The 14755-nt window shown below is 41.1% G+C and overlaps 1 protein-coding gene across 1 annotated transcript in view; it reads right to left on the bottom strand.

Moving 5' to 3' along the window:
• The window catches only part of Col28a1 (collagen type XXVIII alpha 1 chain), a 197379-nt gene extending 183201 nt beyond the window's left edge, over positions 1-14178 (bottom strand). Inside the window, exon 1 of the mRNA XM_033758283.1 lies at positions 13945-14178. Within this exon, the coding sequence (XP_033614174.1) occupies positions 13945-14006 (62 nt within the window). The 5' untranslated portion in view covers positions 14007-14178. The remainder of the gene's footprint in view (positions 1-13944) is intronic.
• Positions 14179-14755: the final 577 nt, after the last annotated feature.

The raw sequence follows: 14755 nt of genomic DNA, 5'->3' as shown, positions 1-14755 counted from the left end.
AATGTGGCCATGCAAAGGAAATATGGATTAAACAAGTAGGAACAGGGGGCAGACTAGTTTGGGAGACTACTGTCTGATTGGGGAGTAATTAAGTTCTAAACCAGGGCAACAGTTACAGGAGCAGAGTCACTGGCAGAATTTAACTACATCATCTGTTCCCAAGTTTCAAATGTGATTTATTCAAATCCTATCCAATGAGGGGCACAGACCAGACAGTAAAATGGCTTTGGTTTAACTGAGATTAACAGCACCAGTTTGATAGTTTTAGATAGCTTCTACTTAAGTACTTCAAAGTTCAATGAGAAGAGATAAGCTAGATTGCCTACACATGAAACAGAGCTCCTATTTAAAAAGCAAGGAATAAGGTACATCACCCACATTATAGTGGCCATCCCAATGCTATCCCAGTTAATAAGGTACTAATATGCTGCTGGAACCTTTTTTTTGCCTTAACTTTGTGGGTATAGCATTATCATCTACTTATCAGTATAGAATTCAGCATCCCAATCTCTCCAACTATACTCTTTAAAACTTAAATGATATTATTCATATTGACTGTTGTACATCTTAATGGAAATCAAAATTACATTTTTATTGTAGAAACAGAAAAAAGTAAAAATGAAAACAATACTTTTATAAGCCTACCACACAGAAAAATCTGTTAAAATAACATCTCCCTCTCTACTCCTTTCCTCTCCTGGCTGCCAGGAGGAGTGCAGACGTGCACCAAAATGCCTTTCTGCCATGATGTTCTGCCTCACCTCAGGCCCAAAGAAATGGAGTCAGTCAATCATGGCCTGAAATCCCTGAAGCTATAATTTATCTTTCTCAGATTATAGGTCATGGTAGTGAAACTACTGTCACACATTATGACACAGACAGTATGGCGTGCAAAGCTGAACATATCTACTATCTGTTTTTCAACCAAAAACTTTGCCAAATTCTGCTTCAAAAGATTATTCAATGGCTTTGTAGAAGTACTTCAAATAGCTACACTATTTTATAATGCAGTGGTTAGACTGAAGCCAGATTGTCTAGATTTGTATTCCAGCTCCACTATTTAAGTAATGGGTGATCTTGAATAATTCAGTGAATTTCTATCAGCTTCAATTTTCTAATAGGAAATAGGAAAAATAATAGTTTCATCTTTATAAAGCTTTGATGAAGATGAGATAAGAGTCCGTGTTGCACTTCCAGATCTTCCTTCAATAATAAATGACATATTCCTTTATATGCTGGGAGTCCTACCAGCTCAAAATCATTCTACCTTCATTGGTGCAGCTCAGATCCAATGACACATCCACATCAATGGGTTAGTGTAAAGACTTGGCCCCAACTCAGGACTGAAGGACCCGTCAGTCCAGTTATAGAGTATTCATTGGGTTGGCTGAAGTCTGTTGGTATTGCATCACACCTGAATGTCTCCCTTTGGCCAATCTTGCTTCTCTTTCATACCATCCATTGATATTGTTCCCAAGAATACTCCTTAATGGATATTCTACATCCCAATCTCTGTCCTGGAATAAATTCCCAGGATACCCAATTTGAGACAATATGTTAAATGAGTCTTCACAGTAGAATACCTGATGTGTTGTAGATGACATATAATTATTTGCTAAACAAAAAAATAATCTAGTATGTGAAGCTAGATTAGGAATACTAGTCTAAAGAGAAAAAAATAGAATAATGTAAAATTTCCTACAAGAGTGATTTATTCAAAAAAATTTAAAAGGAATGATAGAATCTGATATAGCTTGTGTTTAGATGTCCTCCTCACCCCCACCAAAGCCTCATGCGAATGAGGTGGGGCTGTTTCGGAGGTGGCTGAATCTGGAGTGTGTGATTCATTGCATAATGCTAGGCTTGAGAGCGCTAGGATTAAGCGCATGAGTGCTACCCATCCTAAGTAGTCTGAATAAGATAAAAGGGGCAGGAAGCTACTGTTGAAGTCCCTTGCTTGCTTGCTTTTGCTGTCTTCCACCACCAAGAACTGTTGCCCTTTTGCCACGTGCCACCCTGTTTTGGAACCAAAACATTATGAACTGAAACTTCTACATACTGTAAGCAAATAAATCTTTCCTCCTTTAACTTTGGGTGTTTAGCATTTTGTCTCAGCAACAAGAGAAAACTAAGAACGCTTCACTAAGGTATTTAAATTTCTTTAAAGTGTGATATAATAGAGTTGTTTATAATATAAAGATTTTAAATGTATTGGAAATCATGTCCTTGGCAACTATATAAACTTATTATGACAATATTGGATGTAATCTCAAAAATGTTGAAGTATATTGTTTTAGAAAATTTATTTGGGCCTATGCAAGAACACTTCTTGAAGACCACTAGTTAAGGGTGTACGTAGTAGTAGACATTTTCAGATTTTTCTTTCTGAACCTTTGTGAAAAGATTACCTAAGCCATGTCATATGTTTACAGGTCCTTAATTTTAGTTTACTGCACATGCAGCCTCTATCTAAGAGTAAATCTTGCTGTCAGGTATGGACTGATTTTGTGCACGTGGAAGTAAAGGGAGTAGGATGAGCTAGCCACCCATGCCACAGACTATCCCGGAACTAACTGAATTACTGCCAAGGACAACAGTAAAGAAGGAAATTCATTATTCTTTCACAGCTAATTCTCTTTCACCACAACAAAAATGAAGAATCGCAAACACCCTTAAAGTGCATAAATGTTTAAATTTTTAAAAGATACTGAAACTGAACCACTACAACCTTGGGATCCATTACAAAATGCATGTTTAGTAAACCTAACTAGTATAACCTCATACCAGTTTGTCAAATTCTGGTACAGTTTAATCTTTCCAATAAATAACTCACATACTCCTGCTTAGTAAATATTTTTAATATTTATTATGCAGCAGATGCTACAGAAAATTCAAAGTTCTACATAATAGTCTGCTACACATAAGGAACACAGAAAATGGATAAGGGGAATCAATATCCAAAAATGAAAAAAGTGTCACTTATCCCAAAAAAGGGATTTACTGTGCAAGGAACTGGTGACAACATGAAAAGAATACACCTTCACAAAGTGTGGGTGAAAAAAAAGAGAACAAAAGAACAAATGATTTAACTGGAGGGGGCTGTTTATAGAAATATTTTTTAAACATTTATTCATCAAATTTTTTACTGAATATATAGTCTGTACCATGACAGGCCCTTGTGATTAAGCAGAGAATAAAAAGACAAAGCCTCTGTGTATTAGTAGGGGAATCGTCCAACTAACTGTAACAAACAAGTCCAAAACAATGATTTTTTTAAAAAGAACAAAGTATTTTCTCTTGAGTAATGATCATCTCTTGGTAAGTGATCCAAGTCAAGCAGTATCTCTCTTTCTCAAATCAGATTGGAACTTAGGCTAATTGGACAGCTTTGTTTTCTTTTAATTCATGGTTTCCATTTCTGATCTGGATCTCTTTGTGCCATTTTCCAGACAGCAGGAAAGGAGAAAAAGTAAATGACAACAAAAGTAAGGAGCTAATTTATATAAAGTCTGCAAAAAGTGAGCAGAGTCTTGAAGGGAGGAGAGTATGAATGATGCAGATCTCTGGCTAAAGAGCATGCCAGGCAGAGGAAGCAGCTGGTGCAGACACCTGAGGCAAGAACACATTTTCCCTGTTCAAAAAACAACCCCATTACAGGATCAGAAGATAAAGAAGACCAGATTAATGGTATGGAACAGAGTGATAAAGTATTTCAAGAGTCAAGAAACAAAAGCTGCAATGGTGAAGCTTTGGCCACGGGAACAGCCAACATGGTGGTCATTAGTGACCCTGACAAATGGCATGGTGGGGATGAAAGACTAAGTAAAGTGGATTCTGGGGAGATATGAGGAATTGGGATTAGAGAGAGCAAGTATGGTCCCCTCTTTCAAGGGTGTGTAACTGACTAATGTATGTGAAGATAAAGAACCAGTAAAAATGGAGAGGTTGAAGATACGCAGGAGAGCAGAATATTGATGTTGCCATATCTCAGGAAGAAATATAAGAATTCTACCTCTTCCTCCATGTCATCTAGAAAAGATACAAATGGCAGTGAGAGAAGTGTTGGAGGACAGAAAGAGAAAGTTATAGGAGGCTGTGGGAGTAGTCCTACCTAACAGTTCTTTCTGAAGAGGCCAAGTCTTCTGTTAAGGTTGGCAGGAGAGTTTTCCTCAACTATGTATGGTAAGAGTGGCTAGGTAGACATTTGTGTTGATTTGAGGTGGTATGCAAGAACTTGAGGCTGAGGCCAACACTACTAAGATTGGCAAAACAGTATTAAAATAATGAATCCTGTGGTATCTACTATCAGTCATACAACATTTCCTTCAGACTCCATTTTTCCAACAGGAGGAATGAAACAGCATCCCCAAACTCATCCTTTTACCAAAAGAATTTGCCTTGAAAATCATTAGGACCCAAACCAGTATGCTGTTTATATCAATCACTGCCATGAATCCAAGACCATCTGCTCTTAAGCATGAAGAGACAAGCAATGATTGTCAGCCATCTAAGGGAACCATCAGCAGTGTCACACTAGTAACACCCAGGGCAGTATCACACAGGTTATGGGAGCCACAAGCTAGAATTCTCTTTATCTCTTTGACATTTCCTTAGTCAATCATCAAGCTCTGTTTAGACCATCTTCTAAATGCCCCATCCCTCATCCAAACTGCCAACTTCTCTCAATCCCTACTTTTCATACCATTGGCAATTTCAGTTTCCATCATCTCTCATCTGGACTATCCCTCTATTCCAGCTCTCTGGAAAAATTGATCATACTACTGAAATAAGAGATAGGGCATGGCTTAAGCTGGCAGGGAAGAGAGGTGTGGGCAGGATTCCAGGATCTACACAGCACCACCTCTCAAGACCCCCTATGTACCACTCATGGGTTCCCACCAGATGTAAACAGCATAAAAGAGATGGAACACTAGAGTGGCTATCATGTCCCTTATATGGTATCCTGCCCTGTATCTTCCAGACCAGTGTACTTCTATTTTTTATTTTCTCTTTTCCCCTCTGTTCAACCCAATTTTGTGGAGGTAGTTTCTCCCTTACCCCCGTATTAGTTACTTTCTCTTGTCACTGAGACAAAATTCCTGACACCCAATGTTAAAGGAGGAAAGGTTTATTTGGCTTACAGTGTGTGTAGAGGTTTCAGTCCAAAATCAGCTGGCTCCGAGGCAGTGATGGCAAACAGGCATCACAAAGGAGAAACAACATGGCACACACAAAGTAGCAAGAGCTACAAGGCATCTCTTTCTTCCTCTTTTATCTTATCCAGACTACCAGGATTAGGGTGGTACCAAACCAATCACTCATGTGTGGTGGTTTAGTAATCACATGCCCTCAATCTCAGCATCACATATTCCAGATTCAGTCAACTACTCTGGAAAAAAAAAAAAAAAAGCCCAGCCTCATCCACATGAGGCTTTGGGGTGGGGAGGACATCTAAACACAAGCTATAACATTCCACCCCTGGGCTCCCAAAGACTCATGCATATCTTTTTATGCAAAAAACAAAGCAAAACATTTACTCCATCTCCAAGAGTTGCCCAAGTCCTAACAGGTTTCAGCATTGCTGAAAAGTTCAAAGCCTTTGCTGAGATTTAAGGTAAATTCTTAGCTGCAAGCCCCTGTACAAACGAAAAGAACTTAAAGACTTCCAACATCCAATGGCACAAGATAGATATTTCCATTCCATAGGTTACAACAGGGGGAATCAAAAGAATGGGACAAAAGCATGTCCAAAATCCATCAGGGTAAACATTAAATCCCACAATTCCACTTCCATCATCCCCGGTGATATGTGCCAAGTTGTAGCCTCCAAAGGGCTTGGGTATTTCTGGTAGTTGTAGCTCCCAACGCTTCTCTTTTAGGCTGGCTCTGCTCCCTCCTTGCAGTTTTCCTCAGGCAATCTATGCTCCTGGCCTTTCCAAACTTCTGGGATTTCCACAGCACCTTTGGCTTCACACTTACAGCTTCACACACTGCCCTCTCAGGGACACACTGCCTGGCCTCCAAGTCTTCCTTCTGAAATCTGAGTGGAAGCCTTCCTGACCCCAAAACTCTTTCATTCTACATGCACCTAAAACCAGCACCATATGGTATCAAGGTCTGCTGCCAGCTAAGCACTCTGCCCCAGCCTTGTGAGCAGGTCACAAACACCCAGGACTGAAAAGCCTTAATATAAGTTCAGAAGAAAAAAATAATTTCTGGTAGAACTCGATTCTCTCCTGGGTAAGGACAGACTCTGAGCTGGCAGGGCCCAGCTTTGGCCATGGAACTGACATTCAAAAATGACCTTGCTATTAACAAATGGAAAGGGTCAGGGATTTAGCTCAGTAGCATAATGCCTGCCTTGCAAGCACGATGTCCTGAGTTTGATCCCCCGTACCGGGATAAAAAGGTTTTCTATTAATAAATGGAGTGGAATGATATTCCTAACCCTATTTCACATGGAACTTCTGAGCTTGGACATGTTGGACAAAGCCTATGGCAGGAGAAGTGCATTGTGAGGTCATCTGCATGTGGATCCTTTCCTCATCCATATTGAAGCCATCCATCCACCCAGAGAGGCACAAGGGCACACTACTCCAGGAGGTTGCTCTAGTTGGAATGCTCAGTGATTTAACACACTCTACTCAGTTCTTATCTTCCTCCATTTTTTATTCATTGCTCTCTTGGTGGTGCCACCCCTTCCTCTGCCTTGTACACCATCATGTGCTTTTCTCTAGGTTCACCCTTCAGATCATACTGTCACAGTGTCTCAATCTTTCTCAGTGGAATCTCTTCTTGATGAATCTCAATGATTTCATTTTCAGGGATTATCTGTCCCCTTTCTCCCAACTAATTCCATTTTTTGTGTCATAGGGATTGAAACCATAGCCTTCATACTGACCTACATCCCCAGCACGTTTTTATTCTGGAAAATGGTATGCTGAGGCTCCCTTCTCAAAGAAAATTCTTTCATTTTGTGCAATTTTGAGGCTGCAAAGGGTGAAGTTCTTCTGCTTCTTGTAACGCTCTCAGGCCGTCTTTTCCATTCTCCTGTTCCTTTTCAGTAATCAAAATCTCCTTTGCTCTATCTTAACAGTCCATGGCTTTACTGGAGCATTGTTTCTGGACAAAATCCAAATGTTTTAAATTATTCTTTGGGGCTCTTTGCTCTTGATTCTCAACAAAGATCTGGCTAAAATGATGTCAACACCTCAACATTAGGCTTCTTTGAAATTTCTTCTTCAATCGCTCTTAATCTTAGTCTCAAGATATGAGCAAAATGCAAACAAACGTTCCACCAAGCCATAATACACATTGTGTGGAGTCCAGCAGCCAATGCAGCCCTTCTTCCCAGCAGAAACCTCCTCAGGCTGCTCTTCACAGGATTTCTGGTCTTCTGAACTTTGACCAGAATCTCCTATGCAGAACAGCCTAAGGCATTCCAGCTCTAAACCTTCAGCTGGCATCTCTAAATCTTTCCTAACTCTTCCCCTTCCCACAAACGAGCTCCAAAGGCTCTTGAGCCATATAGCCAAGTAATATCACAACAATATCCCTACTCTCAGTATCCCCACTTTTCAAATAAATTTTTGGCAGTTTTTGGCTTGTTTTATCCAATTCTTTGAGGTGAGAAGAATCTGGAATAAGTTTAATTCACAAGCCATTTCTAAAAGAACTACCCAATAACACTACTTTTATTAAAAATCTTCAATGACTCCACCATTCTTAAGATAAAGAAAGTCCATCCAAATTCACTAAACTGGTTTTCAGGGCCTAATACAGCATTTTAATCTCTCCACACTTCCTGTAGTGGGTTAACTAATGGGTAACTTGTAATGCACAGCTGAACTGAATCAGTGTGGTTTGGGTACCCTCCACCTGAGGATTGTTACCAATAACCATAAAAAAACAACCGGAGGAGATCTTGTCCTGTTAACTTTCTAGGAGACACTTGCTACAAATGGTTTTCCTGATGTAAACTAGGCTGTTCTCGTTGGAAGAGGAGCTCTCAGGTCCTTGCTGTCACTGAGAATGGCTGCTGCTTTCATCAGGGCAGCTCCAATCTTTACCATGAGAATCACTTCCTGGCTCCAATGTGGATCTCTCAGCTTGGTGGCAGAAATCCTTCATCTCACCAGTGTAGGTTTTCAGGGTTCTACCACTGGCCTTTGGGACTTCCAGGTGCAGATCCTCAATACAAACAAGCATGGGACATTGCTGTGGGCTCTAGGCCTCTGGCTGGACTTGTGGAGGACATTGCCTCAGACTCTTAATCAAGCCTTAGCTGGACTTATGTGGACTATTGCTGAGATCCAGACCCTCAGCTGCATTCTTTGGGCCCTTAGTGTGCAGTTAATCTCTTGCATTCCTTTGCATTTGACTTTCTATGTAATTATCATAAAATAATCCTATAAGTTATGTATCCTGTGGTAAATGTATTCCCTTGCCAAAACTCTTGACTATAGCACTTCCTCTATTCATCTGCACAGTAGTCCCCTTATCCTTCATAGTTATCTTACAAGTACCCCCAGTGAACATCTGAAACTATACTGTTTTTTCCTATCCATACATACATATGATAAATCCAATTCATAAATTCAGCATGGTAAGACTAACAACATAACTAATAATAAAATAGAACAATTATAATAATATTTACAGTCACCCTTGGTATTTCCCAAGCATACAAAAATCTGCAGAAGCTTAAATATCTTATAGAAAATGGTGCATTTGTACACCTCCCAATTACTCATAGTTATTCGTTTACTTTTTTGTTTTATTTTGTTTTTTGGTTTTTTGAGACAGGGTCTCACTATGTAGTTGAGACTGACCTGGAACTCACTATGTAGCCCAGGCTGGTCTCGAACTCACAGTGATCCTCCTGACTCAGCCTCCTGAGTGCTGGGATTACAGGAGTGCGCCACCACGCCCGGCCACTCATAATTATTTATAATACCTAATACAAAGCAAGTCCTATGTAAAGAGTCTGTAAGTACCATATTTTTTAGGGAATTACAAGAAAAATGTTCAATACAGGTATGTAATAGGTGGCTACAGCATGGCAATATGGCTGGAGCAGCTGGGCACAACATACCGAGGATTATTAACCACAGGTGGCTGTGGGAATCATGATTATTAGTTGCAAGTGTTGTTAACTTTAGTAACTACATTTTATTAAGTTCCTCCTTGGGAATCATGAGTATTAGTTGTAAGTATTGTTAACTTTAGTAACTCCATATTTGTTAAGTTTCACCAGTTTAGAAGGTGGTGTGTTTCCTTTGAGAAATTCCTGAGAGTTGCAGCTTCTTGTCTCTGACCCTCAGACATGTGGTTGTCTGGGTTACTACTACCCATGGTGGTTGTTTTTGTTGAGCCTGTTTTCTCTTTCCTGTATGAACTCTCATTTCTGTGGAGCAGGTGTTGAGGTTACTATGGTAATCCTAGCCCATAATAGTTTGTGGGGGTTTTTTTTTTCCTTTAAAAGGCTGATGATTGCCTGCAATAAACGTCGCCTTGATCAGACTCTTGTTTTAGCGTCATCCTTCCTTTCTCTCTGCCCCATCTCCACCCTGCTGCTCTTTCAGGTTTGAGACACTGCTGGACAGTGCTCTGCGTCGCCGGCTCACGACAAGTGGCACCCGAACAGGGACTTGAATGAAGTGGTGATCGGTGAGCAATCCGTGAAACCTGCTGTTAAAGGGTTCGGCCAGACCGAAACAAGGAGGACACCGCTGTCTGGAATGCCCGGCGGGGAAAATCCTCGGAGAAGCAGGTACCAATGGGGCACATAGGATCCAAGATGAAATTTAGCACAGTAATTCAGTCTTTACTCAGTGAGAAAGGAATTAAGGCAAAGAAAAGGTCATGGTTTCAATTCCTTGATTGTATGGATGAAACTTGTCCTTGATTCAGTGATATAGATGAAATAACTGAAGATGTTTGGGCTAGAGTAGGAGGAGAATTAAATGAAAAATTAAGGAGTCATAATTCTGAAAGTGTACCAGCCATTACATTTTCTTTCTGGTCTTTAATAAATGAGTGCTTACAGAAAAGGGATGTACAAGGCTTAGATAAACACCTCAAAGAGGCCAAAGAAACCTTAGAGGAATTAAGAGAAGTTAAATCACAAAATTCAGAACATAAGGAGAAAGAGTCAAAATTGTATCCTGATCTAACTAAAATTCAAGAAAGCTCCTCAGAGTCTGAGGGGGAAAATGAAGATAATAATGATATGGTAGGAGCTATATTAACTGCTCATCCTCCTCCCACTGCTCCCATCGAACCTGATATAGGGAATATAAGAGAAATAAAAGACTCCAACTCAGATATGATCTCAGAGGTAGAACAATTAAGGAAAAGAGTTCAATTAGCAGAGGAAAAACAAGCGCTCCTTAGAAAATTAGAAGCAATAAAAATAGATAAAAGGGTTATATCAGACTGGGGAGAAAGAATCCATAAGTTCACTCCCCTCCAGAAAGCGCTGAGAGAGGCCAAAAAGGAAGGAGAGGACTTAGGCAATTTCAGCTCTTACGCTTATCCAGTTATCGAAGAACTAGATGGCCAAGGTAACAGGGTAAGAGGGCACAAACCCATTGATTTCAAGATGGTCAAAGAATTAAAAACAGCTGCAGCTCAGTATGGGACAAATGCACCATTCACTTTGGCCATTGTTGAGTCACTACAACTGTCCTTTTTGACTCCCAATGATTGGAAGATGGTCTGTAAAGCAGCCTTAAGTGGCGGTGATTTTCTTTTATGGAAATCCAATTTTTTTGATAATTGTAAGGAAACTGCTTGCCATAATGCTCAGGCTAATATGGGTCAAATCAATTTTGAAATGTTAGCTGGTGAAGGAGCTTATGAGGATGTTATTCATCAAATTAGTTATGATCGTCCTGTTTATGCTCAGATAGCCTTGGCAGCCCGCAATGCTTGGACTGCCCTTCCCTCCAAAGGGGACCTTAGCTCTAGCCTCTCTAACATAAGGCAAGGACCTGATGAGCCATTTTCAGATTTTCTACATCAATTAGTTTCTGCTGCAGGGAGGATTTTTGGTAATGTAGATAATGGCCTGCCATTCGTTCAGCAGCTAGCTTTTGAAAATGCTAATAAACATTGTCAGGCTGCCATCCGACCCTATAAAAGAAAAACAGATCTTTCAGGATACATTAGGCTATGTGCAGATACAGGACCAGGATATACTCAGGGATGGGCACAAGGGATGGCTATGGCCGCTGCCGCTCAAGGGATGAGTTTAGATACATTTTATGACAATTCACGCAACAAGAAAGAGCTCACATGTTTTGGTTGTAAGCAACCTGGACATCTGAAGAGAGATTGCCCTAATAAACTCAATTCTGGGTCTCGGCCATCAGCCCTATGCCCTAAGTGCTGGAAAGGGTACCATTGGGCATCAAGAGTGTAGGTCAATCTTTGACAAGGAGGGAAAACTCACTGATTCTTCTCAGAAAAATAATTATGAAAGAGAACCCCATAGTGGACAAAAAAACTTCCAACGGGGCCCACCTCAGGCCCTGACAAATATGAGGACAAATCTCAGGCAATCCCCCTCATCCTGGGTTTAAAACTCTCCTACCCAGATGTCCACAGGACGCTCGATATTCCACCGAGGTTAATAATCAGCCCCTATGGGCTAGATGTTTCCCAGATTCGTGGTACTCTCCTGTAGATTCCACCATTAATAGCAAGCTTAAGAAAGGTCTTACTCTTTCCTCACCCCGTCATGCCCAGACAGTTTTGGGAGAAAGGCTTCTTTGCGGGACTATTGCATGCATGTCCTGGCTGCCCATGACGGGAATCCTAGGAATCGATGTTAGAAATGGGTCAGAGTCCACAGGACTGCCTCAATATTCTCATAATTTGACAGTTCCTCCTTTTTTTTCTTGTGTGACCCCTGCTTTCTATTGGCTCATGTGCAATGGTTCCCTGCTTAATAATGATCTTGTTAATTGTTCTAGTATGCGTTGTTATCTGGCCTCATGTTGGGAAGGGGGTCAAGGTTTTAATAACTCTGCAGGATTAGTGCGAATTCCTCCAGCTCAGTGGGTTCCTGTGGAACTTGAACAGCATTATCATACCACAACCCTGATGGTGAGAACTGAAAGGGACCTTGGAATTTTGGCCTTCATCGCTGCCATCACAGTAGCTATGGTCACCGCCACCTCCATTGCCGTTGCAGCTGTAGCATTGTCCCAAACAGCTATACAAGCAGAAACCATTAATGGGTTGGTGAAACTCAATGATCACCTGTATGAAGGACTCTTGCTGAAGCAAGGACAAATTGATTTAATGTCTGAGGAGATAAATGATCTATATAGATTGGTTAAAAGTGCTTGTGATCCAAGATTTGATTTTTGTATTACACCTATCAAGGTTGGCAATGCCACTCTAGTAAGGGAATTGCTCCGAAAAAATTTTTATGGACCTTGGACTGTTAAATATTTTAATTTGACCCAACAATTGTCTAAGAAAATTTATAGGTTATCCCCTATGCATGTTGATCCTCTTGAGATGGATACCACTTTTATTGGTGGGATTTGGGAGAATTTAAGGAAGTTGTTTGATCCCTCTTGGATTGTCATCTATGTTTGTTTAGGAGGTATTGTTTTGATTTTATTAATAAGTCTAAAATATTGGTTCCAATACAAACAGAAGCAGGCTTATATACACCACAAAACATTACATGCGCTCATGGCCCTTAAGGAAGGAACCTCTGAAAATTTGGGCATTTACCTCGCTCAGATAAAAAGAGAGCTTCAATAAGGGTCCAGAAAGTCAAAGACAGGTAAGAGGAAAAGGTTTGACTGATCAACCTAAGACAGGGGCTTCTGTTAAATCTTCATCATATAATAGGCCTTTAAAACAGATGACCCCAATGACGATAAGACAGCCAAATGCTTTTCCCAACCTAAGACAGGCTCGGACATGCCTACGATATAGTTTCTCCTGAGCCTCTTGTTACTACGGAACCATAAGTTTTAAAATAAAAGGGAGGAATTGTGGGAATCATGATTATTAGTTGCAAGTGTTGTTAACTTTAGTAACTCCATTTTGTTAAGTTCCTCCACCTTAGAAGGTGGTGTATTTCCTTTGTGGAATTCCTGGGAGTTGCAGCTTCTTGTCTCTGACCCTCAGATGTGTGGTTGTCTGGGTTACTTCTACCCATGGTGTTTGTTTTTGTTGAGCCTGTTTTCTCTTTCCTGTATGAACTCTCATTTCTGTGAAGCAGGTGTTGAGGTTACTATGGTAATCCTAGCCCATGATAGTTTGTGGATTTTTTTTTTTCCTTTAAAAGGCTGATGCTTGCCTGCAATAAACGTCGCTTTGATCAGACTCTTGTCTTGGCATCCTTCCTTTCTTGGCATCCTTCCTTTCTCTCTGCCCCATCTCCACCCCACTGCTCTTTCAGGTTTGAGACACTGCTGGACAGTGCTCTGCATCACCAGCTCGCAACAGGTGGCAAACAGCAGCCCCCAAACCTGACATAGTATCAAGCTGAGACCTGCACCAAGTACCAATCTTCTGACTTGACAACACACCAAAACCTGACACCTGATATCCATCTTCTTGCATGGACCAAGTGGGACCACCTGGATCAACTACCAAAGAAGACACAAAAGAACACAGCAGTTGACTTTTGGGCTACTGCCCTCTTGTTCTTGTAATTCTGCTTGCAGGATTACTGCTCTCTCTCTTTCTTTCATAACACCCTTTTCTCCCTGAGCACTTTTTTCTTTTGCTTAATTCTGCCCTAAGATAAACGGCAATCTTTCATATCCGCCTATTGTCCTTACCAGTTCATTGACCATTTGAACCTGGAAAACCCTGCTGGGGTTTTACCCGATAACAGATAGACACAAATATTTTTGATCCATGGTTGAAATGGGCTCCCCCCCTCTGAGTATCATACAATCCTGCACTCACCTTACTTGTGATGGGATGATGTGAGGCGAATGAAGTATCCTGGTGTGGTTGAGCACAAGCATAAGTACTCAATCTGATCACTCAGAACTACTAAGTGATTAATGTAGCCCGTACCTTGCAGCTTTTGCCCTGGAAAAAATGGCAGTTGGTACTGCGGGTGAGATTTCATCACATCACTCAGAAATAAAAACTTATTCTTTCTAGAATTTGTTATTTAATATCTTCAGGTCTCAGTTGACATCGCGTAATTGGATCCTTTGAAAGCAAACCAAGCTAAGTGGGAGCCTCAGTGCAGCTGTCATCCCACTGCTAGACCCTCTCTCCTGACTTAACCTAGGCTTCTTTTCTTCCAACCCCCACGCCTGGAGCCCGCTCATACTTCGTCTTCTCATCCTAGTGATCCACCGGGCGGCTTTGCTGAGCTCCCACACAGAGGGTGCCTCTCCTGTGCAGTACTGTACAGGCGTTAACAAGCTCTCATTAATTGCATGATTCCCACATGATTCTTTTCAGGTCACTCCTACAGCCCCAGCGTTCCAATTCCGTGCTCGATATAAAACAGGTGTCCAAGACCTATTTGTGGACGGAGTAAAAAATGACTATATCATGACCCCCAAATCCTACATTTTCTACTATATAGTCCCCAATCATTTTTGATAGGAATTTAAATTGATCAAATAAATTTAAGTGTACGAAGGCGCTGAAAAGGCGCTGTCTGGGCTCTGAGATCGGGACACCAGGAGGACCGGCCCCAGGGGCGGAGCCTGCGGGAGGGCGGGGCGAGGCGGGGGCTCCCGGACAGCGGCCCCGC

The sequence above is a fragment of the Fukomys damarensis genome, unplaced genomic scaffold, assembly GCF_012274545.1.
Source record: "Fukomys damarensis isolate Sample0158 unplaced genomic scaffold, DMR_v1.0_HiC HiC_scaffold_4, whole genome shotgun sequence".
Taxonomy (NCBI): domain Eukaryota; kingdom Metazoa; phylum Chordata; class Mammalia; order Rodentia; family Bathyergidae; genus Fukomys; species Fukomys damarensis.
This window is presented reverse-complemented; position numbering and strand designations above follow the sequence as displayed.